This window comes from Hylobates moloch, unplaced genomic scaffold (genome assembly GCF_009828535.3).
Source record: "Hylobates moloch isolate HMO894 unplaced genomic scaffold, HMol_V3 SCAFFOLD_2, whole genome shotgun sequence".
Classification (NCBI taxonomy): Eukaryota; Metazoa; Chordata; class Mammalia; order Primates; family Hylobatidae; genus Hylobates; species Hylobates moloch.
Genome location: NW_026652277.1, coordinates 119834060 through 119860820, shown reverse-complemented (window position 1 = coordinate 119860820; position 26761 = coordinate 119834060). Strand labels below are relative to the sequence as shown.

The 26761-nt window shown below is 33.6% G+C and overlaps 1 protein-coding gene across 6 annotated transcripts in view; it reads right to left on the bottom strand.

Moving 5' to 3' along the window:
* GRIK2 (glutamate ionotropic receptor kainate type subunit 2) overlaps positions 1 to 26761 on the bottom strand; it is a 671651-nt gene that overhangs the window by 33717 nt on the left and 611173 nt on the right. Inside the window, exon 15 of one of the 6 annotated variants that reach the window (XM_032155819.2) lies at positions 14681 to 25789. The exons of the other annotated variants lie outside the window; for them this stretch is intronic. Coding sequence (XP_032011710.1) covers positions 25712 to 25789 — 78 coding nt within the window. The 3' untranslated portion in view covers positions 14681 to 25711. Of the gene's footprint in view, positions 1 to 14680; positions 25790 to 26761 lie in introns of those variants that run through there. 6 annotated transcript variants of the gene reach the window in all.

Here is a 26761-nt window from a genome sequence, read left to right as displayed (position 1 = left end):
TATGTGTGTATATATATATATATCCCTTATATATATATATATATATATATACAGATATATATACCAAAAAAATCTGAATCTGTATAATGACTGTCTCATAGCAATTTCTCATCATATTTCAAGGTATAGTAAAGATTTATTTAACAAATATATTTTTTAAAATCTTCATGTTTAAAAATGCATCCCAGTATATCACTGAAAGTTACACATACAGCAGAAAATAAATGATTTATAAGGAAGTTCTTTGTGCTTGTCTCTTACCTGAGTATTTCATATTTGTCAACATTTCTTTACAACAAATATGGAAGAGAGAAACACTGCACTCAGATTGACACTGTAAGACTACAAGAGTTTATTTGTTTTCCCCCAACTTGGGTTAACATAACACAGATGCTACATTAACCCCCAGGGATACACAAAAAAAGTATGGGTTGAAGAGAGGAGCAGAATGTGTTACAAATAAGGATGCTACAAATAAAGATGTCTACATTTCCACTGAGAAACAATTTGATCACCTCAGTACTTCTTTAAGCTGGACTTCAGAAATCTATTATTCAGGTCTACTAAATAACTAAAGATTCCTGGACTAATACAATTGCATAGTGTTTATATCCAACTGAAAATTCTCAGGAGGGCTTTACTAGAATTTCATTACTAAAAGAAGAAAATAGGTTTTGTTCAGAAGGCCCTGGTAAAACATAAACAGGAAAAACGTTAGCATCTGCTCCTTGAAAGTTCATCTATGAAACCTTTATCATAATTTAATTATTATATTATACAAATACCAAAAATAATCCTGAAGTTATAAACACAGGAAGGATATTCATCATACTGCTTGCATTATCATAAAAAGTTAAAACTATTTTCAAGCAAATAGATATGGAATATTTTTTACAGTTTAAGTGTGCTTTTATTTCTACAAGTGCAAGGAAATAAATGTGATATTACCACTACTTCCACTACAAGGCAGGCCCACAATATTACAGAGAAAAATCCTGGAACTGTTTCAATGATAAAATGGAAATAAGTACCTTATGATTTACTAGGAAAAAGAAAAAGGTACAATGAGTGTGCTATAAAGACAAGGACAGAATCAGGTGCTAAGACTGGGTAGAAATGCTAACCTTTGCTCCCCAGTGAAACACTGAACATGCCTGCCTCATCCTCCCAAAGTGCTAGGATTACAAGCGTGAGCCACCATGCCTGGACAAGATAATTATATTTTATAATAGTACACAAATCCATTCATTGTGAATATTTTACTATAATCCATGTGGTAAACATGTCCAACTTCTTTTTTTTTAATCACAACTGAAAACCAACCAACTTTAAGAAATGTCGCTACTGTATCCTTTACAAATGTATATAGTTTCATGTTAAATTACTATGAACTGTCATATTATTTCACATTTGAAATATCTGATCTACAATACTAACAGTTAATTGGTGTAATAAGAATTTTACAAAACATATAGTCACTTGAAATTCTTGAAATACTTTCCAGCACTGATTTTTCATTTCTTTAAGCATTTCTATTATTTTAATGGCAAAATATATTTAGATAGAAAAGTCACCCAAACTGTTTTAATTCTCATAATAAATATGAAAGCTCAGTTTAAGAAATATGATTATCTGCTGGTCACCTACCAGGAAATGGGTAACTTTAGAATACACCCTCACTCCACAAATGTCCAGAGATAGTCAGTTCTAGATCCCGTTCAAAGCCAAAATAAACATGGGTTTAAAAAAAAGTAGAATTTATTGAAGGGATGTTTTAAAAACAGTTAGATTGTTACAGCCTATCTCTGAATAGCATGATAACTCCCCCATCCCACCCAAGCAGGGACTAGAGGTTTTATTCTCTGGAGAGGAAGCAAGAGCATGCTGGACAGTTGAACCAGGGAAGACCATATTAAAACCAGAAGAAATAAGTTGAAATCCATAACCAATGTTGAGACCAGTCAGCCTTATGTCTGTCTTGATTCATATACTTCCTCCAGAAAGAATAATAGAATTTTTTTCAAGCAAAATAAATAGTATTAATAGTAATAATAAAAGTTTACACATATATAAATTCTAGCATGTGCTAGACACTATGCCAAATTATTTACAAATACTAAAATTTTTAATTTTTATAAAAATATGTAGGTATTTTTGTACCCCTTTTATAAACAAGAAAACCAAAACACAATGATGTTAATGATTTGCCTAAAATTATATGGCCACTTAGTGGCAAAACCAGGATTCAAACATGGGAAGATTACCTACAAGGTTCATAATCTTAATCAGTGCACTACACCAACTCTATCTAAATATACATTTCATGGATTTTCTAACTAAATTACCCACTACATACCCCACAGTGAAACTCAGTTTTTCAGCTTTGAGTAAGCACCTAGAGTTTGCAGTGAGCCTTTTAAAATCTATTAAATATGATCAAACAGCCAAGGATAACCAGATATTTGAGGACAGCCTCCAACTGAAAATATAAAGACTAAAGCAAACAGAATGGCATAAATGATCCTCAAAGTGGTAAGAAATATTTTAGAAATGCAACAAAACAAAAATTCAAAATGCATTCTCTTGCATTTACAACATCAAGAACTCTCTAATATGAGAGAAAGCACTCAAGAGATGCTATCTTGGATATGAACTTGATGGGAGGGATAACTGAAGAAAGTATTCTCTGGCTGGGGCACCATGAGCTAAGGAACAGAGTGCTATAAAATGATAGCAAAATAAATAAGGAGTAATGAAGGTGACCTGAAGCCTTCCCTCAGCTTTTTAAACTTTAGACAGGCTCCTGACCTCCAGGCCCCATCTTAAGTTCACTCAGTCCCTTATATGATTCAGATAGCCTAAGCATCAAGGTATTTTCCCTCCCCTCTCGTAGATAATTTACTTCCGAATTCTTGTAATTGTAAATTCTTTATTTGTCCCTTTTAAATGTAAATCTTTTTGAAAGCCTCTTGGCAGTGTTTCAACACCAGACTGTCTTTCTAAAGGGCCTGGAGCCAACCCTTTGAAAGGTAATCATCAAGGAAGGAGGCATCTCTATCTTCCAGTCTCTGTGGAAAGGTAGAAACCTAACTTCAGACAGAGGGTCCCTTGTTCCAAGTTGTAAAACTACTTTCTGTGACGAGGATATGAGAAAGTTTATATTTCCCTTGGATAATCCCAATTAGCAAACACATATGGTCATAATCCCCCATACCCACCCAATTGTTGTTAAAAGTTCTTTCTCCCTTAAAAACTCCCAACCCATCCTTTAAAACTCTCCAGAGTTTCAGCCCAGTTCAGAGATTGAGTTCTGATCTCTCTCTTCCTTTTTGGAATAGACAAGTCTTCCTTATTGGTTTAACTTTTCCCAGTGCAACTTTTGCTTTCACAGAGCCAAGTTACTGTTTTATTTAAAATAGGTGTATCACCATAGAATACTACACAGTCATAAAAAAGAACAAAATCATGCCCTTTACAGCAACGTGGATGCAGCTGGATGGAGGCCATTATCCTAAGTGAATTAACACAGGAACAGAAAACCAAATATTGCACGTTCTCAGATATAAATGGGAGCTAAACATTGAGTACTCATGGACATAAAGATAGCAACAATAGACACTGCGGATTACCAAGGGAGGAAGATGATGGGGGCAAGGGTTGAAAACATATTGCAGACTATGCCCACTACCTAGGTGACATGATCAACTGTACCTCAAACCTCAGCATCACATAATGTACCCATGTAACAAACCTGCACATATATATCTCCTGAATCTAAAATAAAAGTTGAAATTATTAAAAATTTTAAAAATAAAATAAAAATAAATAAGTAAAATACGTGTACTGAATTACTTTTATGTAATAGGCACAATTTTAGACACTGACCAGGGTCCAGGTTTCATAAATAGTTAACATGCAGGAACAAAATATGCCTTAATCATAGGAGCAGTGAGAAGTGAAGGCAATTATGAAGCAGATTGTCTATGGATGATGAAATCAGATTTGCATTTTGAAGAGATCACTAAGACTACAATGGATGTAAAAAGACCATTTAGAAGCACATAGCATCAGTCTAAGGAAACAGTACTTGGACTCTGGAGATGGTGTTGGAGACGGAAAGATATCCAGAAACTCAAAGGGTGTGTGTGTGTGTGTGTGTGTGTGTGTGTGTGTGTGTAATGCATAATACTTGGTAATTATTGAAATATAAAAAGTAAAGAAGAGGTTTAGGTTGAACAAGTCCCTGGTTTCTGGTTTGAACTTGAGCATTACTGACAGAGGAAAAAATTGGAAGAAGATCAAATTTTAGGGGAGAAAGATTATACCTAGTGAGTGGGGGACATATGAGGAACATTCAAATGGATCTGTAATATGAAGTTAGATACTAAGTCTGGAATTCAGAGGGGAGATCAAAGCTAAAAATGTAGATTCTGAATGCCATATTAGATACAATTGACCAAGTAGTGGATAGATGTGGAAAAAGACAGGAGAGGAAGATAAGATGAGTCCTAGATTAAGGCTTGTAGAATTTTGAATTTCACCAGCTGGCATAGGAGGCTGAAATGTAAAAAGAGTAAACAGAGAAGGAAGAAAATCTAAGTACTGCATAAATTAAGGCAAGAGAAAGTTGAGTGAGGAAGTGGTCCCTTGTAGTGATTTTGCTAGAAAACTACAAACAATGAAAACTGAATAATTTCCTTTGGATATGGCGACAGACAGTTTCTTGGTTATTTTAGCAAGGGCTAATTTAGGGGAGTGAAGCTCTTAGAAGTCACATCAAAGTGGATTAAGAAAGGATTTGAGGAAAGTAAACTGGTAGCAGTAAGTGCCAAAAAGAAAAAATAAAATAAAATAAAAAGTACGACCCTGAAGATGAGCAGATCCAGAATAGCAGATAGAAGAATATTTTGGTTTAAGAAAGATTTTAAAAGATTGAAGAGATTTGAGCATGTTTAAATGCCAATGGCGGATGTTTCAAAAAAAAGGAGAGGTTTAAAATGTCAGAGAAAGAAAGAACAATCAATAATGCAAAGTTCCTTTGGCTAACATCTCCCCATTTCCTCCCCTCAAACCCCTGGTAACTACTATTCTACTCCCTGCTTCTATGAGTTCAACTTTTTTTACATTCCATGTATAAGTGAGATCATGCAGCATTGGTTTTTCTGTGCCTAGCTTATGTCATTTAACATAGTGACTACACATAATTATACTGCAAATTTATACTTGAAAGTTGCTAAGAGAATAGACCTTAAATATTCTCACCACATACACAAAAATACAGAATAATGGATATGTTAATTAAACTGATTATTATAATTATATATATATATATATATGCAGATATAGATAAGATACTAGGAAAGACTCAGGAATTGAGACTCAGCCTGGCTCTGTGCATAGCTGCTGTCAAATTTATGAGGAAAGACTCTCCAAAACTGTAAATATATACAATTTTTATTATTTTATTGAGGTCAACTGTACCTCAGTGAAGCTGTAAAAAGTAAGTCAATGTTCCTAATAAGGTGGGTCCTGAGTAGAATAAATGAGGATTTAAAACACTGCCATTGGCTTGAACTCTGGTTTGAAAATATTTATATTCAACACCCATGGGGTCATACTTCCACTGTAAAGTATATTGTATAAGGGGAAAATAAGAAGGCTTAGCTAGATTTATTTTTCATAAAGCAGAAAGTTGTTGAACATTCTCAGAGTTAAATAGACTATAGGAACTTGAAAGGTAAAAATCAATAAATGGGAGCTGTACAAGTTAAAGAAAAGGAATAAAAACGCATTTAAGATCAGTGAGGAGGTAAAAATGAAATTAATCAAATATTTCTATGTTGAATATGAAAGTTGTATGCAAATTGACATAGAAGAAAGGAAATATATAGTTGCAGTATAAACTAAAGATTATAGGTGGAAAACAACGGGCATGTTGAAGAAGCCACCTGTAAATACATTTTGCTCCATCTCCTGTGACAATGGTTAGTATCTTTCAGCGAAGTAGATACTGATCATTGCCAAGGGACCTGATTAAAATCAAACATGGGGACTAAGCTGATCAGCCAAAATGTCCACAGTCTTTGAAGGTCCTCTGGCCACTGTGATGAGAGAAAGTGAAGACTGAGACAGAATACCAGGAAAGACTCAGGAATTGAGACACATCCTGGCCCTGTCCATAGCTGCTGCCAAATTTATTAGGAAATACTTTCCAAAAGAATGTAGTATCTAAGAGAAATATATAAAATAAAAGACAGGTAGTAAGCTAAGCACATCATAAAATAATTTTCTATTAGCAAATAATTGAGGTAACAACAAATTAAAGGATAATAAACAGCTCAACTTGAGAGTCTCCAAGTAAAAGATAAGAAATAGTTAAAATATTTTTCTTTCCTACACAGTTGAGAGAACCAAATCTCCTTGCTTAAAAAAAAAAAGTGAAAATATATAAAATTTATGGCATCGTGATTTTGCAAAAGAATTTTAATTACATAAAACATAAAAAGATTATAACTTACCTGACAAAAATAAAAAAAAGATTTCTTAAGTATTATCCTTATAGTTATATTATACAGAGTAATTAGCCAGATAAAGCCAAGAAAATCAATTAAATAATATCTCAGAGATATTGCATGAAATGCATATCTAAAAAAAAGCACTGTAAGAAAAATGCATTTTTAAGTTTTTGTAAATAAAATCATCTTATTTTCCCACTAAACTCATCCTATCTGCCACTGAAAATACTAGAATGTATTTCTATTTTATTCCTCCTTTCCTTAAAGAAACTTATTTTTCTATGTTACATTAGATGGATTTGGGGTGTCAATGTTTAGCAATGTTTATTTTATAAAAATGCCGAGGCTTGTAAGCCGGTTTGTTTTTTGCTACATCAGCACAAACCAATAAAATCAGTTCATAAGACACTATCTGCTTATAATAGCAGTTTTTATGGACTGTGAAACATCAACAAAAGAATAAATTTTTGCCAAAAATAAACTTTAAAGGAATAAGAAATACAACCCTTTTTAAAATTCACAATTGCCAAATGATTTTGTGTATTAAAAAGAGCATAGAATGTAAATATTTAAAATATTTTAAACACACATCTAACAATTTAAAACTTATAGACATTTTAGTTTAGTTTCTGCTAGAACACTAAATAAAGTTTGCAACCTGGAAATTATTTGGCTGTTTGCAAGTCTCAAATGACTAAAAAATTTTAGGGTAAATTTCTTTTCTGGATGTTTTAGTGAACTGGTAAAATATCAGTGTAAGAATAGTGCTTTGCAATTTTGTTTTAAATTTCTTCTAAAATATTATGAAAAGCTAATAAGGTAAGGTTCACTCTTGAACCACTTGCATAGATCTTCTTTTCTTTTACTGGGAGCAACATATTTGACAAATATAAAGGCATCTTCTTTTTAAAGATATCTTAGGTACACAAATGAACTCTTCACCTTTGTTATTTTGTTTGCTGTCAAAAATAAATCAAAATTTAGAAACCATCTTATGCTCATTGAACTTGCTTTTATAAACCTGTCTAAAAATGACAAGAAAATAACATTATCAATATTTGTGTAACCTCTTAAAGCAAAGATTTAGAATTAACTTTTTAAGTATGTTCTACAGGAAAGTTTTCTCCATGAATGAAATATAAAACCTTTAACATTAATTTTGTTTTAAATGTCATAACAACAACACATCCACCATACAAAGAAAATGGAATACTATTTTGTAATATGTTTTGTTATACGTGATATTAGAAATGTTGACTTCAGCTCAGATACCTTAAAAAGTTAATCAGGTGGTACAACACCCAAAATATTTTGAAGTGATCTGAAAAAGACTTTATTGTTAACAAATTCTATTTCTTTTGAATTAATAAACAGACATTTATAAATAAAAGTTGTATCTCCTAAATAATAAATCTGGCAGAATTAGTTTAACATTGGTATATAGATTAATACAGTAAAATTGCTAAAAGCAAATACAGTAATTTCTGACTTTTTAAAATTAACAACGTAAATTTTGTGGTATTTCATACTTACTCAAATTATTCTTTTTCAATACATTTTACATGACCAATTTTGTTTATAATGCTAACTTAAATATTTGGCTATAAGTGCTATAATAATAATTCTTATTTTGTTATGAAAAAGTTACATGCAATAAGCACTAATGCCCATAGCAAGGTCTCCCTTGGTAAGAGAGAGTCTGGCTGAGATTTCCATTTTAATTTTTTATTACAGAAATAAATTACCAACAATACTGGACCATATGTGCTAGATAAGAACAGCTGAGCCCTATCTGGACTCATCTGACCTTGGTCACTAGGAAATTAGAGTTAATTCAGGGAAACAAGACTGAAGCCATATGTGGTTCATATCAAAGTTGGATCTGAGTCCAGTGCAGTGATCTGAAAAGCATTCAGTTGTTAGTAAACCTGTCAGTCCTTGGGATAACTCTGGCAGTGTTATCTCGAGGCATCTGTAATCTCATAAAACAGGATATTTGAAGGGAAGGACAATGAAACAGAGAGAATTGCTCTTCTCAGTGTTACTGTGAGTTAATAGAGGAATAAAAGAAATCAGAGTGACTAAGCATAATATGATAGGCAGTAAGTTTAGTATCATTTGGTGCAGTTAAAGACAGTTATCCTTTTTAAGTAGTTGAAACAGCATTTGATAGTTCATTGTATACCATTCCAAGTATCTCATAATGAAGGTTCATTGCATATTATCTTTTAAATGAGATGTCTTCGACTTTCCTGATCAAATGTTTTCTTCTCTTATAAATAATAGCCATCAAGAATATATTTTACTGTCATGTGGCCAAACTGAAAAACAATTAAGAAACTTTACCACACTGGGTCAATGAAGGACCTTGGATAAGCCATAATTTTTTTTCGCTACCTAATGTAATAAAAAGCTTCTTTAACAATATCGTGGAAGTATTGTGATAAATAAATGAGAAAATTCATCTAAAGCCATTTTGACAGGCCATAAAGCTCTGTAAAGATAATCAGAATTTATTCTCGTTGACTGTTTTACATAATCAATCAAAAGAGAAACACAGTACTTGTACATGTGATGACTGCAGCATATACCTACTGTCTTCATATATATACATATATATATATATGTGTGTGTGTGTATATGCCCTTACCATTAAAATAATTCATAATTTTTAAGGATATGGAAACTTGTTTTCCCCTCTATTGTTATTTAATCACCCTTGTAAGCAAGAATAGAAAAAGCACACTGAGCTTTTGGTAGAAGCTTTAACCAACATGGCCCTTAAGGTCAGGCCTTTTCAGGTGAGGAGACTTAGAGGCACAAAAGTTTTATTTTAAAACTTAACCTATTCTATTTAATAATTCACCAGATTATTCATTCATTCATTTGATCTATCATTCTAATATATATTGACCACCAGCTTGGTATAAATAACCATGCCAGGCACTGTGTGTGCGAAGATTTACCAAAAACAAAACATGACCCCTGTCCTGGCAAAGCTTAAAGTCTTATAATGCATTACAAGTACACTGAGAATTAAAACGTATCACAATATGAATATGTATAAAGTAATCAATGATTATATTAATCATTAATTTGCAGCACATTTTAATTAGGGGTACGAATTAATAGAGGGGCTTTGACTATGCTGTTTTCTCTAGCTGGAATGCATTTTCCCTGCATATCCATGTGCCTCGCTTCTCCACTTCCTCTTAGTGTTTGCTGATACATTCCTTTTTCCAGAGAATTTCTAACATTTACCCTATTTAAAATTAAAACCCTCGACTCACCATATATATACCTTATCCTCCTTCTATTTTATTTGTATTCATACCTCTTAATGACTAGGTAGTATATGATGTATTTCCTCTTCATGCTTATTTATCTGTTCAATTTCTATCTCTACCTACTAGAAGAAAAACTCCATTAATGCAAGGATTTTTCCCTATCCTTATAGCTCTTGTACCTGGAACAGTGTCTAGCATATCATAGATATCAATAGATACTTATTGAATACATTAGAAAAAAATGAATAAATGAATGACTAGACGCATGCAATGAAATTATTCCTATCGTGCTGGAGTTTAGAAGACAGGCATATTACTTTCAGCTCTAACATTACCAAGCTAAATGATCTGTAGTGAGTAAGTTTATCTCTCTAGAAGTAAATTTGTTCAATTGAGGAATAAATGGATTAGGCTATATAAATTCCAAGGTATTTTTCAGTGGAGATGGTCTATATATCCATTAATATTTATTTTTGTTCTTTTTTTGTTTTATTTTTATTTATAAATAACATACATACATATATATATATATCATGGCACCTGTGATAATTTAATACAGTCATATAATTTGTAATGATCAAATCAGTTTAATTAAGAATAACCAGACATGTACTTATTTTTCTCATATTCTGTTCATGGCTTCATTCAATAAGAAAAATATATGTATATATACCTGACCCAGCTTTAAAGCAAAACAGAAAGATAGCCACATTATTGCTCTACATAAATAATTTTAAATTCTATTTAATTTTAAGTACAGCTTTAATACATTAATGAAAAATCAATTTCACACTCCACAAATATCAAGAATGGGAAATGCATCCTTCTTGTTTCTTTCCTACTTCTAGATCACACATTCCACACTCCTCTTGAAAGCAAGCAAAGGTACAAAACCCTGTTCTTTTAAGGTTCGTACCATTCAATATTACTACCTGATTTATTTTACTAGTCTTCTATTGATTTCCTGGATACAGATGTTTGCTTCTCCTCAGTGATGAACTAATAAACGTTTAACAGTTGTCTCTCTGGAAAAGGGAGACTCGCCCTGATTTGTAGTGTTTGCCAATTTTTATTTGCTTTATTTTTACTTGTGGTACTTGCTGATTTTATATCCACTATTAATGATTTCAAGCTACAGGTATTATGTCAGCCAAATCATAAAATTTCTGTAAATTTATTTCCTGAAAATCAGTACAAGTCATTTCCAGCCTACCGCTGTTTCTCTTTCACCAGCTTGAAACTGAAAAGTCACTCAGAGTCCTTCACACAGAGTGCCCTTTACACAGGACTCAGAGTAACTTGTCAGTCATTCAAAATCATTACCAACACTTTTCTTAGTGCTTCAGCCAATCATGGTCACATAACGCTATTTTCAACACCTGAATTTACTTTACTTTCAAAATGAATTACTCAACTTTCCTGCTCTATTATTTTAGACTATTTTTTCTCCCCACTTTGTTTATTCAGTTTCTTTACTGGTAATATTTTCCAATTCCACTGGAGCCTCATGCCCATTAAAGACCAACAGTCTTTAGATTCATGAGATTTTTCTACTTTTTTATATTATACCATGTTCAGATGATTTTTCCATGATATAAATCTCAATATTACTTTTGCCAATATCTTAAACTCACTAAACTCTCTCTTTCCTTTGAACTGTTTAACCCAACCCCAGCCCTGGAGTAACTCAACTATCAATGTCTTCTGAATCTGAAGCAGTACAGCATTGCTGGAAAAAGTGGTACTAACAAGAGTACTAACATGAAGGACATGTTCAACCCCGCCCAGAAAGCTTAGTATCTCTTTCAACTTATTCTCTACAACGTCAATTTCAAATTGCTCCTTTCCTGACACTGAAAACTTTCTGTGGACTCAACTCACTTTTAGTAGTTGACCTGGGTTTTACTTTACAGAGAAAAATAAAACCGTTTATGGAAACACAGTCAAAAATCAATCCAAAACCTTCTTATGTCAAAGACCGTCTGTCAAAATCTCTCCTCTTCTCCTTCTGTTTGTTACCCTACAAGCCACAGCGAATCCTTCATTTTCTGCTTTAAATTCCATCACATTCTTACATTACTTACAGGAATCTTATATAATTATTTATTTATTTAATTACCACTCCCTTTTTACTGACAACATTTAAACATGTTCAAGCCTTTCAGATCTTATTTTTCTTTCCACTAGTTAACATACTTTCCACAGTAGTTACCATACTTTCCACAGTAGTTACCATACTTTCCACAGTAGTTACCATACTTTCCACAGTAGTTACCATACTTTCCACAGTAGTTACCATACTTTCTCTCTTTCCCTTCACAACAGAATTAATCAAAGAATTTTCTTCATGATTTCATTTACTTATTTTCCAATTAGCCCACTAGATTCCTTAGTGAAATAAATCTGAGAAAATATACCAGTGATCACCATGTATTTTAAATTTAAATTAATTTTTTGGGACACAGGTTACTTGGCCACTTTCCAGCATACCATTCTCTTAACCACTCCTGCATTCTTGCAACACTCTAACAACTATTCTCATATCCACCACTGTCTCTTTCAATCTGTTCACTACACTGAGCCAGCATGATTTTCCTAAATCTCAATCTTGATCATATCAACTCTTACTTTATTAACTCACTTATAAAGCTCTGTTACTCTTAAGATAGAAAACATGGCTCTCTATTATGCTAAAGATTAAAAAAAGAAAATAATAACTAATGCCAAAGCTCTAGCAGGCATAGCTAGTTGTCTACCCATTTGCTCTATAAATATTTGAAGAAATGAATGAAGTGACTGAATCAAGTGATGAAGGTACAATGGCAATGGAACACTAGATTATAAAAAATATAATATTGAAGATGTCTCTTCAGAAAAAAATCAATAATACATCTTTCTTAATTCTGACAGTATGAACTATGCATGAAGTTATTATAGAATAGCTGAAGGAAACATTCAAATCAATCATGAAAATGTATCCAATTTCTTTTGCATTAAGTTTGTTTGTTTATTTTTAGAGACATGCTCTCACTCTGCCACACAGGCTGGAATGCAGTGGCACAATCACGGCTTACTCACATTTGGATTACCAAAATGTAAGATACAATAGTATGCAAAAGTAACTAGGAGACCAGGCTCTCAAAGTGCAGTCACAGAAAATGTATGTGTGTACCTGTGTGTGTATGTCTGTATTTAGCCAATTTTATCAAATTTTAGAATAAGAAATAACTACTTCACTGAGAAATGAGTCATGGTTTTAATTCATTAACAACTGTGTATGGAGTTTTTTTTCTTGATTTATGGACTCTGTTTTGAAATATTACCCAGTTATATGTACATAAGTTATTTGTTAAATTTTTATATATAAATATATGTTGTGTGTGTGTGTGTGTATGTGTGTGTTATATAGACAGACTCATTTAAAAGGAAAAGAAAAATAATGAATTTTATGAACCAAGAGAGCTATGCTTGATAGAGCCAGTGAAGTTTAAAAATAATATAAATTACTTATATTAATATCTAAATCTACCCTTCTAAAAATCAATAAAATGTTGGCATATTTATATCCATAGTTTTTTTTTTTTTTCAAATGTATCAGCATCCTGGCCACGCTGTGTTTGAAACAAGTGAAGAAAGGTCTATGCTACTATTTAAAACAAAACTGATTGCCGCTCACAAAACTAACTTTTTAAAATTCAAAATTCATTCTAGATTGGGTGAAGTTTCAAGGACACTTTAAAGAAATTATAATTATAATTCAACCTTCTTAATACATAAGCAGGGGAGCGCAGCTGTGACTAAAAATGTATGAGAATTAGATACGGATGAATTTAGTTAAATAAAAGAAACACCTAAAAATATGGTGCAAAGTGAAAATTGAATATAATATAGGAGTCTGAAAAAATACTAATAAGCTTCTGAAAGAACAAACAGTAAAATTCTAGGACATCACCTCGATTATTATTAATGGGTTTTAATATTTTACTTTAAATATTAATTAGCAAACTACTAACTGAAAGCTATCGAATAGCATTAGTGAAAACAGTATTAAATATAAAAATTATCTGAAATAAAACTAAAGTTCAGTCAACAATATGTAGATGAATTATTTATTTGTAATATATTTACATAATTATCTTGTAAAGAGTATTATTTTAGCTGTCTATTATCAGATAAACTAAAAATAAAGGAACTAGTTTACCCTCAGTTTTCTATGAAATAAAAATTCAGTACTCACATTTATTTCATTTCCTTATAAGGATTTTATAAAAACAAAGATTTATTTACTCTGACACTTAATAACTAGGGAATCAATGCCAGTAATAACAACATCTTAGACTGTAATACGATAGTATTTAAACTTTTATTTTAACTATTTGTCTTTATCATTCAGATTTTCTATCCTTCCTGAGAAAACTAACATAAAATGTGAAATCTTTCATAAAAAGCATTTATTATTTTCATTAGAATGTTTCTTACTATCTTTACTTCCCATATGAGTGTTGTGACCGTGTCTAGGAAGCACATAGTTTTCTATAGAATGAAAATTTTAAAGAACTTCTTTTTATATGAATATTCTCAAATATATACATATAAATTGCTGTTCTTTTTTTAAAATAGTCACTTTATTTTAAATTTGCTTGAATGTTTCAAGTTCCTCTTTTGAAATTGCCTTCAGATGCCTAAAGATTGTTCTTTCGGAATATCCTCATTAATAACAAGTCTAACATTAGGATCGCCTTTCTTTTTGAAAAATGTCACAGTATTTTAAGTAAAATAATGCATAAGTTATATACTATTTTTGTAATTGTTCTAAAAACAGGAATAGCTATTGACAAATATTCTCTGATCAAACTTTCCCAAGGCTTTTGAAGCTTCACCTAGGCACATCTATGAACTTCTTTATAAAATCCAGTTTTAGCAAAGAACCCTGTTAAGTCAGTTTAGCAAGAAGCTCCCATTCTTAATGTCCAGTGACCCAAAATAGCTCACTGGGTTCCTCATTCTTCATCATCCCGCAAGATCCCAAGGTCTGATCACTTTGGCCTGTCTTCAGCAGAATCTTCTTAGGATGGTTTAGCCAGAATCTCCTTACCCTGATGTTTCCTTTTACTAATTTTTCACCCACTGAGCTTCACTCTGCTCCATGGCTATAAATTTCCACTTGCCCATGATATATTCCGAGTTGATCCCAATATATCTTCCCTATTACAATATCCAATTGCAGTGATCCCTAAAGCTATAGCAAAGGTCCTGAAGAAAGTCTGCCATACAATGTTTTAACATGGAACACTGATTATTTTTTTTTAACACTATAAATAAAGCAACTAATTCTTGTGTCATAAGCAAGGGTATTCTAAAAACAATTTCAAGATGAAAGGTCTAAGAGTTTTCTTAGCAATCATATCAAAGACAGGACCCTGAGATACTTACTCTGTGGAATGTCAATTACTTCCTGTAAGTACTCTACATTATTTCTACACAATATAGTCTTTTTAAACTAAAGAGGATTTTTTTAACTAAACATCTTTATTTATATAGCAGAAAACAATATTTTAAAAAATACAGCATCTGTCTGAAATGTTTTTAACAACTGTATGGGTAATATGATGATAAATTAGACATTTCAATTGATGCACAAAGAAATCATGAGCATAATACACTAAGTAAATATGAAATAGACAACCATTGGACATTTCATAGTAGGAGATCTAGAAGCAGTTAGATGGTTAATTTAAAAAGGGATATATAAAGATGATTTTAAAAGATTAAGAGTAGATATGTCAAGGATAATTTGTTAGAAGAGAGCAATGCTCTTGATGTGATTCCCAATATTCCTTTGCCTTGGTTGGTATGTGTGTAAAAAGTAAAGCTCATAATCCTAAACTGGTTGAAAAGTGATAAACTGAAAAGACTGACACAAATCTCATGTATAGGTTGACAAAAAGAATGCTTGTACCTCACACAGTTAGGAAAGCTGAAGAGTAAATGCCCACCTGTGAAAAACAACTGCACTCCTTTCTGGAAAGGCAGGGAGGTGTTTGAACACTTAGGATAAAATGTGAGCATCTGAGTAAGAATGTTAGTCTGGGGCCATCGTGATAGTAAATTTTCCCAAAAGAGCAGTTGCAGTAGGAAGAGGAAGTGCATTTTACAGTTAGCATAATTTCAGCATTTGCTGAGGTAGATGTCACAGCTACTTCACCAGAGCATTTCTGTTGATTCTAAAAAAGCTGCAGATGTCCAGGAATGTTGCCTTTGCTATGGGGAGTTTCCTGTAACACCATCCATCTAAAAGATATCATGTTAAGAAGGTATCAAACCAGATTTTAAAGACTAGTTTCGAGATGGCAGTTTGACTGACTCTGGCCTTAAATTTCAGCTGATGCATCATTCTGACTTGATAAAAGTAAGCAGAACTGCTAGCATAACCAGCTGATTTGCCAGAGCAAATGCTACTAACAAAAATCTATTTAAATAAAGCCAAGTCAAATTTTATCTATTTTTAAAAGTTGATATAGCCAACTGAAAACACAATACAAAACTATTATTTCAAACCCCTTCACAGAAAAAAATAATTTAAAATTTTATTTTAAACAAAAGAAAACGACATCAGATGTCTCAGAATATTTTGTGTTGCTTACTTTTAGAAAATAAGCTGCATTCTTACTACAATCATTAAACATTAAGATTTCATTGGTCTTTCCTACCAACAGTGCCATTTTTAAAAATACTGCTTCCAGCCCAGCATTTAAGGAGGTCAAAAGTCTTTATTATGTCTTACCAAGTAAAAAGGTGAACAAATTGAAGAGTCAACAATGCTTATTAGATCTTTTAGAGATGTCACAGGGCAAACTGCCGCCCCCAACATTAGAGAGCCAGATACATGGATATAGAGAACCACAAATTACTGAAGCAGATATCCATGAGCAGAAACCTCAATTGGGACAAGTACCACTGAGGTGGAAAATCCTAAATTGATAATGAATTGATGAATTGCTGGGTGCCAGAAGTGAGGGGAAACTAAAAGATAAATTCTAGGGGAACCCAGTCATGGTGTAGGACCTATTTTGAAATACTTCACAGTATATTTACCATCGTTTTCAACAAGGCCAGTCCTCAGGAGAAATTCTTTTACCAGAGCCTAAATTGCTGGGGTTGTATCAGAGCCTAACCTATTTGGTGAGAAGGAAAATACCCAACTCAAGCTCTCTCTTTTCTTCCATGTAGTAGAAGGGAAATACACAATTCCAGTTCCTTCCAGTCATTCTACCTCACCTGAAACAGAGGAGGGGCCTGTGAGATTGTAGACCAGAAGCAGAAGCTCACCGAAAGCCTGAGATCTAATAATAGGACTGGAAAAAGTTACCTTCCCCTTCTATCTTCCCACTACATTATTAATAGCCTATTTACTACAGTTACATTTACTGCCTCATGTCTGCCTTCCAACAAAAAGTTACAAGGCATACTAGAAGGGAAAAAAAAAGTTTGAAGAGACTGAACAATCATTAGAACAAGAGTCAGATATGGCAGTAAGTTTGGAATTATCAGGCCAAGAACTCCTAAAAAAATGATTATTTTTCTATGGCCTTTAATGGAAAAAGTAAACAACAAGCAAGAACAGATTGACAATGTAAGCAGAGGGATAGAAATTCTAATAAAGAAATGCTAGAGATCAAGGCATTGTAAAGAAATGAATAACGAGATTTTCATGGTTTTAGTAGTAGACTGGACACACCTGAGGAAAGAATCTCTGAACTTGAGAATACAAAAATGGAAAATTTTCAAACTGAAAAATAGAGAAATAGACTGAAAAAAAATCAGAACAAAATATCTAAGAACTGTGGGAAAATTATAAAATGTATAATATAGACATAATAAGAATAGCAAAAGGAGAAGAAAGAGAGAAAGGAACAGAAAAAATGTATGAGGCAATAATGCCTGGGAATTGTCCTCAAGTTAATGTCAGATATCAAACTACATATCCAGAAAGTACAGAGAACACAAAGCAGGACAGATAACAAACCAAACCAAACAAAAAAACTACACCTAGGAATATCATATGCAATTGATATGGTTTGGCTTTATGTCCCCACTCAAGTCTCATCTGGAATTGTAATAACAAAATGTCAAGGGAGGGACCTGGTGCGGAGGTGATTGGATCATAAGGACAGTTTCCACCATGCTGTTCTTATGACAGTGAGTGAGTTCTCACAAAACCTGATGGTTTTAAAAGCATTTGGCAGTTCCCCCTTCACTCTCTCCATCTCCTGCCACCTTGTTTGTGTGGTTGTTTTATTGTCATCATGTTTTCAGCTGTTTATTATGCCAACTTGTTTGTGTGGTCTAAATATACAAGTGTGTTTTGTAGTGACTAGTAACTGTCTTTCCTTTCCATATTTAGTGCTTCTTTCAGGAGCTCTTGTAAGGCAGGTCTAGAGGTATGAATTCCCTCAGAACTTGCTTGTCTGGAAAGGATCTTATTTTTCCTTTGCTTATGAAGCTTAGTTTAGCTGGATATGAAACTCTTGGTTGGGAGTTCTTTTCTTTAAGAATGTTGAATATGAGGCCCCAATCTCTTCTGGCTCATAGGGTTTCTGCTGAGTTGTCCACTGCTAGTCTAATGGGATACCTTTTGTAGGTGACCTGTCCTTTCTCTCTAGCTGCTTTTAACTTTTTTTTTTCATTTTGACCTTGGAGAATCCGATGATGATGTGTCTTGAGTATAATCTTCTTGTGAAATATTTTGTAAGAGTTCTCTGCATTTCCTGAATTTGATTGTTGGCCTCTTGAACTAGATTGGGGAAGTTCTTATGCATCACTTGGGAAATATATTTGGGAAATATATTTCCCAAGTTGCTTTTATTCTCCCTGTCTCTTTTAGGGACACCAATGAGTTGTAGATTCAGTCTCCTTATCTAATCCCATATTTCTTGGAGGTTTTGTTTGGCCCTTTTTCTTCTTTTTTTAAAATTCTTTTCTGACTCTCCTATTTCAGGAAAAAAGTCTTAAAGCTCTCAGATTCTTTCCTCAGCATGGTCTATTCTGCTGTTAATACTTGCAAATGCAATATAAAATTATTATTGTTTGTTTTTCAGCTTTATCAGATTGATTATGTTCTTTTTCTATACTATTTTATCTGTCAGAATCTATAATGTTGACTTTGCTTCTTTATATTGGGTTTCAATATTCTCCTGAACCTTGATGATCTTCATTCCTATTCACTCTCTGAATTCTATTTCTGTCATTTTAGCAATCTCAGCCCAGTTAAGAATCCTTGTTGGACAACTAGTGCAGTCATTTGGAGGAAACACACTCTAGTTTTTTGAGTTGTCAGAGTTCTTGTGCTGGTTCTTTCTCATCTTTGTGGGCTGATGTTCCTTCAGCAGTTAAAGTTGCTGCCCTTTGGATTTTTTTCTTTTATCCTATTTGATGACCTTGGGCGTTTGATTGTGACATAAGGTGGGTTCAGTCAATTGGCTTCATTACTGGAAGATTTAAGGGTGCCAAGGCTCAGGTCAGGACTCCTGGACTGGATTTTCTAAATCTGGTTTGGGAGCCATTGATATTAGGTCATACCTTTGATTTCTGGCTCCTCAAGTTTAGGGACCTGCTGTGCTGGAGGCACTGAGGTGCTCCTGGACCACTGGTCACAACACTCTGAATGGTGGTGCCAGCCAAAGCACTTCGCAGGGCAGTGGCAGTGGGACGTGTACCCATTTGCATGTGCCAGAAGCAGTGGCAGCAGCAGCATGGTGGAATACACGCTTTTAGCTGCTGTGGAGTGCTAGTGGGTGCCAGGGTGCTGGCCTCTGTGCAGGTGTTGGCAACAGCAACAGTGGCAGTATGATTTGGGGGCCAATGGCCCTGCTAGCAACCATATGTGCATCTGTACTGGTAGTGGTGTTAGCAGTAGGGCAGGGATCTGGTGTAGGATTGTGTGTGTCCACACATATCAATACTAACCTTGAATATAAATGGGCTAAATGCCTTCAGTTAAAAGGCACAGAGTGGCAAGTGGATAAAGAAGCAAGATCCAATGGTATGCTGTCTTCAAGAAACCGATCTCACATACAATGACAGTAATTGGCTCAAAATAAAGGGATGGAGAAAAAGCTACCAAGCAAGAGAAACAAAGAAAAATGCAGGGGTAACAATTCTAATTTCAAACAAAACAGACATTAAATCAAAAAAGATAAAAAAAGAAGGGCATTAAATAATAGTAAAGGGTTCAATTCAACAAGAAGAACTAACTATAATAAATATATATGCACCCATCATAGGAGCACCCAGATTCCTAAATCAAGTTTTTGGAGACATTCAAAGAGACTTAGATTCCCACACAATAATAGTGGGAAACTTCAACACCTCACTGATATCATTAGACAGATCATTGAGTCAGAAAATTAACAAAGATATTCAGGACTTGAAAGATATTCAGCAGTTGACCGAATGGATCAGGTAGACATCTACAGAACTCTCCACCCCAAAACAACAGAATATACATTATTCTCTTCTACACTTGTCATATACTCTAAAATCAACTACACAATCAGATATAAAAGAATCCTCAGCAAACTTAAAAGAACCCCCTGTCATACCAACCACTCTCAGGGACCACAGCACAATAAAATAGAATTCAAGACTAAGAAAATTGCTCAAAACCATACAACTAGATGGAAATGAAACAACATGCTCCTGAATGACTTTGAGGTAAATAATGAAACTAAGGCAGAAATCAAGTTCTTTGAAATGAATGAGAACAAAGATATAACATGCCAGAATTTCTGGGACACAGAATTTCTGGGACACATTTATAGCACTAAATGCCCACATCAAAATGTTAGAAAGAACTCAATTTAACAACCTAACATCACAATTAAAAGAACTAGAGAAGCAAGAGCAAACCAAGCCCAAAGCTAGGAAAAGACAAGAAATAACCCAAATCAGACCTGCACTGAAGGAGACTGAGACATGAAAAACTATTCAAAAGATCAATGAAGGCAGGAGTGGATTTTTTGAAAAAAAAATTAATAAGTAGACCACTAGCTAGACTAATAAAGAAAAGGAGAGATGATCCAAATAACCACAATGAGAAATAATGAAGAGAATATTACCACTGACCCCACAGGAATACAAATAACCATCAAAGACTGTTATGAACACCTTGTACACACATGTGAAAATCTAGAAGAAATTGGTAAATTAATGAATAAATTACTGGACACATACAACCTCCAAAAACTAAACCAGGAATAAATTAATTCCCTGAAAAGAACAATAATGAACTCCAAAATTTAATCAGTAATAAGTAGCCTGTCAATCAAAAAACCAGCCCAGGACCAGAGAGAATCACAGCCAAATTCTACTAGATGTGCAAAGAAGAGCTGGTGCCATTCCTACTGAAACTATTTCAAAAAATTGAGGAGGAAGCACTCCTCCCTACCGTATTCTATGAGGCTGACATCATTCTGATACCAAAACCTGGCAGAGGTACAACAAAAAAAGAAAACTTTAGGACAATATCCTTGATGAACACTGATGCAAAATCCTCAGCAAAATACCAGTAAACTGAATCTAGCAGCACATCAAAAACTAATCCACCACAATCAAGTAGGCATTTTCCCTGGGATTCAAGGTTGGTTCAGCATATACAAATCAACTAATGTGATTCATCATATAAAAATAACTAAAGACAAAACCACATGATTATCTAAATAGATGCAGAAAAGGCTTCAATAATATTCAACATCTTCTCATGTTAAAAACTCTCAACAAATTAGATATTGAAGGAACATATCTTAAAATAATAAGAGCTATCTGACAAACCCAAAGCCAACATCATACTAAATAGGCAAAAGCTGGAAGCATTCCCCTTGAAAACTGGCTCAAGGCAAGGACTCCCTCTCTCACCACTCCTATTCAAAATAGTATTGAAAGTCGTGACAAGAGCAATGTGGCAAGAGAAAAAAATAAACGACACCTAAGCAGAAAGAGAGAGATTAAAGTATCCCTGTTTGTAGATGACATGATTCTATATCTAGAAAGCTCTGCATTCTCAGCCCAAAAGCTCAATAAGTTGGTAAACAACTTCAGCAAGGTTTCAGGTACAAAAACAACATACGAAAATAACTAGCATTCCTATACACAAGCAACAGCCAAGGTAAGAGCCAAATTAAAAATGCAATCCCATTCACAACTGCCACCAAAGGAATAAAATCTTTAGAAATACAGCAAATCAGGGAGGTAAAAGATCTTTACCATGAGAATTTCAAAACATTCCTCAAAGAAATCAAAGACGACACAAACAAATAAACATTCTATACTCATAGGTAGGAAAAATCAGTATCATTAAAGTGGCCATAATGCCCAAAGCAATTTACAGATTCATGCTATTCTGATGAAGCTACTAATAACATTCTTCACAGAACTAGAAAAAAACAAAACTTAAAATTCACATGGAACCAAAAAAAGAGCTTGAATAGTCAAGGCACTCCTAAGCAAAAAGAACAAAGCTAGAGGCATTACATTACTGACTTCAAACTATACTACAAGGCTACAGTAATCAAAATGGGATGGTACTGGTACACAAACAGACACATAGACCAATGGAACAGAATAGAGAATCCAGAAATAAGGCCACATACCTACAACCCCCTCTTGGAACCAATAAACAATTAGAACAAGGTTTTAGGATTCAAAGTTAATATACAAATGATAGTTACTTTCCTATATACCAGCAAATGTGATTTGAAATTAAAAACAATACATTACTATTTGCATTAGGACCCTCCAAAATGAAATACTTAGGTATAAATCTCACAAAATATGCACAAGGTCTATATGAGAAAAATTATAATACTCTGATGAATGATTTCAAAAAAAAAGAACCAAATAAATGGAGAGATATTCATGTTCATGGATAGGAAGACTCAATATTGTCAAGGTGTCAGTTTTTTTCAACTTTATCTACAAAGTCAATACAATTCTAAACAAAATCTTAGCAAATTATTATATGCATTTTGGCAAACTGAGCCTAAAGTTTATGTGGAGAGGCAAAAGGCCCATAATACTCAATTCAAATCAAAAAAGGGAAGAACAAAGTAAGGGGGCTGACACTACCCAATGTCAAGACTTACTGTAAAGTTACAGTAATCAACACAGTGTGGTATTGGTGAAAAAACAGGTAAGTTGATCAATAGAACAAAATAGATAGACCAGAAGTATCCCAACATAAATATAGTCACCTAATCTTTGACAGAGGAAAAAAGTCAATACAATGGAGCAAATAGTGCTAGAAAAACTTTATAAAAACAAAAATGAATTTAGACACAGACCTTACACATTTCACAAAAAAAACACAAAATGGATCATAAAGTGAAATATAAAATACTAACCTATACAAATTATAGAAGATAGCAATGGAGAAAATCTAAGTAACTTTGGGTATGGGGACGACTTTTTAGATAAAATACCAAAAGCATTATCTATAAAATAAATAACTTGGGCCTGGCATGGTGACTCACGCCTGTAATCCCAGAACTTTGGGAGGCCAAGGTGGGCGGATCATGAGGTCAGGAGATTGAGACCATCCTGGCTAACATGGTGAAACCCCGTCTCTACTAAAAATACAAAAAAATTAGCCGGGCGTGGTGGCAGGGGCCTGTAGTCCCAGCTACTTGGAGAGGCTGAGGCAGGAGAATGGCATGAACCTGGGAGGTGGAGCATACAGTGAGCCGAGATCGCGCCACTGCACTCCAACCTGGGTGACAGAGTGAGACTCCACCTCAAAAAAAAAAAAAAAAAAAGAAAGAAAAGAAAAGAAAGAAAAAAAAGAAAGAACTCACAAGCTGGACTTGGTTAAAATTTAAAATCTTGCTCTGCAAAAGATAATGTCAAGAGAAGAAGACATGACAGACTGGGAAAAAAATATTTGCGAAAAACCTTCCAATAAAGAACTATTACCCAAAATATTCAGAGAAGTCTTAAAATTTATGAACAACGCATTTTAAAAATGGAGAAGAGATCAAAACAGACACCTCACCAAGGAAGAGCTATAGATAGAAAGCTTATGAAAATTTTTAGCATCATATATCATTAAGGAATTGCAAACTAAAACAACATTAAGATTCCACCACACACCTATTATAATGGCTAATATCCAGAACACTGACAACATCTAACATTAGTAAGAATGTGGAACAACAGGAACTCTCACTCATTGCTAGTGGGAATGCAAAATGGTGCCATTTTGGAAGACACTTTAGCAGACAGCTTGACAGTTTCTTATAAAACCAAACTTACTCTTCTCATATAATCCAGCAATCATGTTTCTTGATATTCACCCTAACGAGTTGAAAACTTATGTTCACTCAAAATCCTATTCATGAATGTTTACAGCAGCTTTATTCATAATTGCCAAGATTTAAAAGCCACCAAGATGTTTTTCATGAGATGGGTGGATAAATAAACTGAGGTACACCAACTCAATGGAATCAATACTATTTATTAAATAGAAATGAACTCACTACCCAAGAAAGAAAACACATGAAAGAAAATAAAATTAATATTACTCAGTGCAAGAAGCCAGTCTTGAAAGACTACTTACTGTATAATTCCAACTGTATGATATTCTGGAAAAGGCAAAACCATGGAGTCATTAAAAAAAAAAAAGTGATTGTTATGGGTTAAGAAGAAGAGAGGGGGCTGGGTGCAGTGGCTCACGCCTGTAATCCCAGCACTTGGGGAGGCAGAGGGGAGAATCACGAGGTCAGGAGATCGGGACCATCCTGGCTAACATGGTGAAACCCAGCCTCTACTAAAAAACACACAAAAAATTAGCCAGGCATGGTGGCACATGCCTGTAGTCCCAGCTACTGGTGAGGCTGAGGCAGGAGAATCGCTTGAACTCAGGAGGCGATGGTTGCAGTGAGCCTAGATTGCACCATTGCACTTCAGCCTGGGCGACAGAGCGAGACTCTGTCTCACAAAAAAAAAGAAAAGAAAAAAGAAAAAGAAGAAGGGGGGGAAGAAGGAGGAGGAGGAGGAGGAAGGGAGGAAGGGAGGGAAGGAGGGAGGGAGGGATGAATAGGGAGAACACAGGATTAGGGCAGTGAAATTATTTTGCATTACACTATAATGGTAGATAAGTATCATTAGACATTTTTCAAAACCCAAAAAATACAATATCAAGAGTGAAACAATATAAACTATGGACATTGGGTGATAATGATGTGCCAGTGTTAAGTCCATCAATAGTAACAAATACAACCATTCTGGTGCAGCATATTGATAGTGGGAGAGATTGTGCATGTGTGTTGACTGGTGGGTATACTATAACTTTCTCTACTTTCTGTTCAATATTGCTGTGAACTTTAAAATGTTCTAAAATAAAGTTTATTAATTTATATATGCATATATATACATGTTGCTTAAGTTTTCATAAAGCTGTAGTTACATATTGCACTCAAGCATTAAAAGCACAAATATATGCACAAGCCCTGCTTTTGTATTTCATGGTTTCTAAAATCTTTTAAACAAGGTAATACTTATTAATGATTTTTCCCAGAAGACTGCATACACTCATTTTACCATGCATCTCACACACAATAATATGATTTCCTACCTAATATAGTATAGTTGTTGAGTGTGTCCATGTATCTCATACATAGCAAAATTAGGCAGTTTACACAGTAAGAGTTTGGAAAAGTAAAATCAAGGATGGGGAAACAGGTATAGGCAAGAGTAAACTCATTAGTTTAATAAGGAAACTTAGAGTATCAAAGACTTTTTGTATATAAAGTTTTAGGGAGTAATTAATCCAGAAGTCATTTTCTTACATCTAAAAGCCTTGTCAGTCTATTACTTCCCTTTACTGTGGCCACTTGGGGAAAGAGAAGTTCTTCCTTTTTAACAGTTTCTGTTGAAGGTATTCCACAGAGAGAGAAGTGGAGATGCATGAAGAACCTTAACGGAAGTCATATGAACCTGCATTTTAATAATCCAGGACAAGTAATGTTATAGAATTAAAGAGCTATAGTTTCAGGAAATGCAAATAATCTCTTAAATTTAAACAACTAGAAGTAGAAACTGAATAAACTTGAAATTTATATAAAAGCCCAACAAGAAATAATCATTGTAATGATAATAAAGTAAGGCATCATTCAAAACGGAGCAAACAAAAGTAAGTCTGTGATATAGAACCACAAAATGCAAAATCAAAAGGATTCATTAGTTGTATCTGACAATTATTTTTCAATTTATGTGTTCAGAAAACATAAAGTACATATCTACATAAACCACCTAGTAACCATAATAAAAAACCAATCTAATAAATACTTAGATATACATTCTCAAAATAACTGGTTGTACAAATTTATTTCAATTAATTTATACCAATAATACTTTTTGATGTTAATTTTAAGTAATTTGATCTAAATCTGTTCTTCCGTTACTTAACAACAGTAAAAAATTTGTTCTTTAAACATAATTTAACTATGGACATGTGTGTATACATGTATGTTACATATTATTTATTTACAAAATTTGTATAACACAACATTTTGAAGTCTTTTTCCTTGAGATTTATATTATAATAGCATGGTTCAGGTTATAAATGGCTGTAGAGTAACTATTATTTTTCAAAGTCCTGAAGCACTCACTTTCAGTGAGAGTCACTATGATTCACTAGGAGTTTGCTGTGGATTCATTAGGACTCATAAAATTATTTTGATCAGATAAATACTGTTAGAAAATATTTTACAGTTGGAAAAGACAAAAGTGAAGCCTTAAATTGTTCACTTAGTATTAGCATCTCATGTTTTAGAGGCAAAATTCCTTCTAGAATTCAAATCTTTAAATTCCCAGAGTTTATTATTAATGATGGGTCACACAAGTCTTCTTTGTTAATTGTAATTTGTGCTTACTTCTTGGTGCGTCCATATAAAATATTTTTTACTT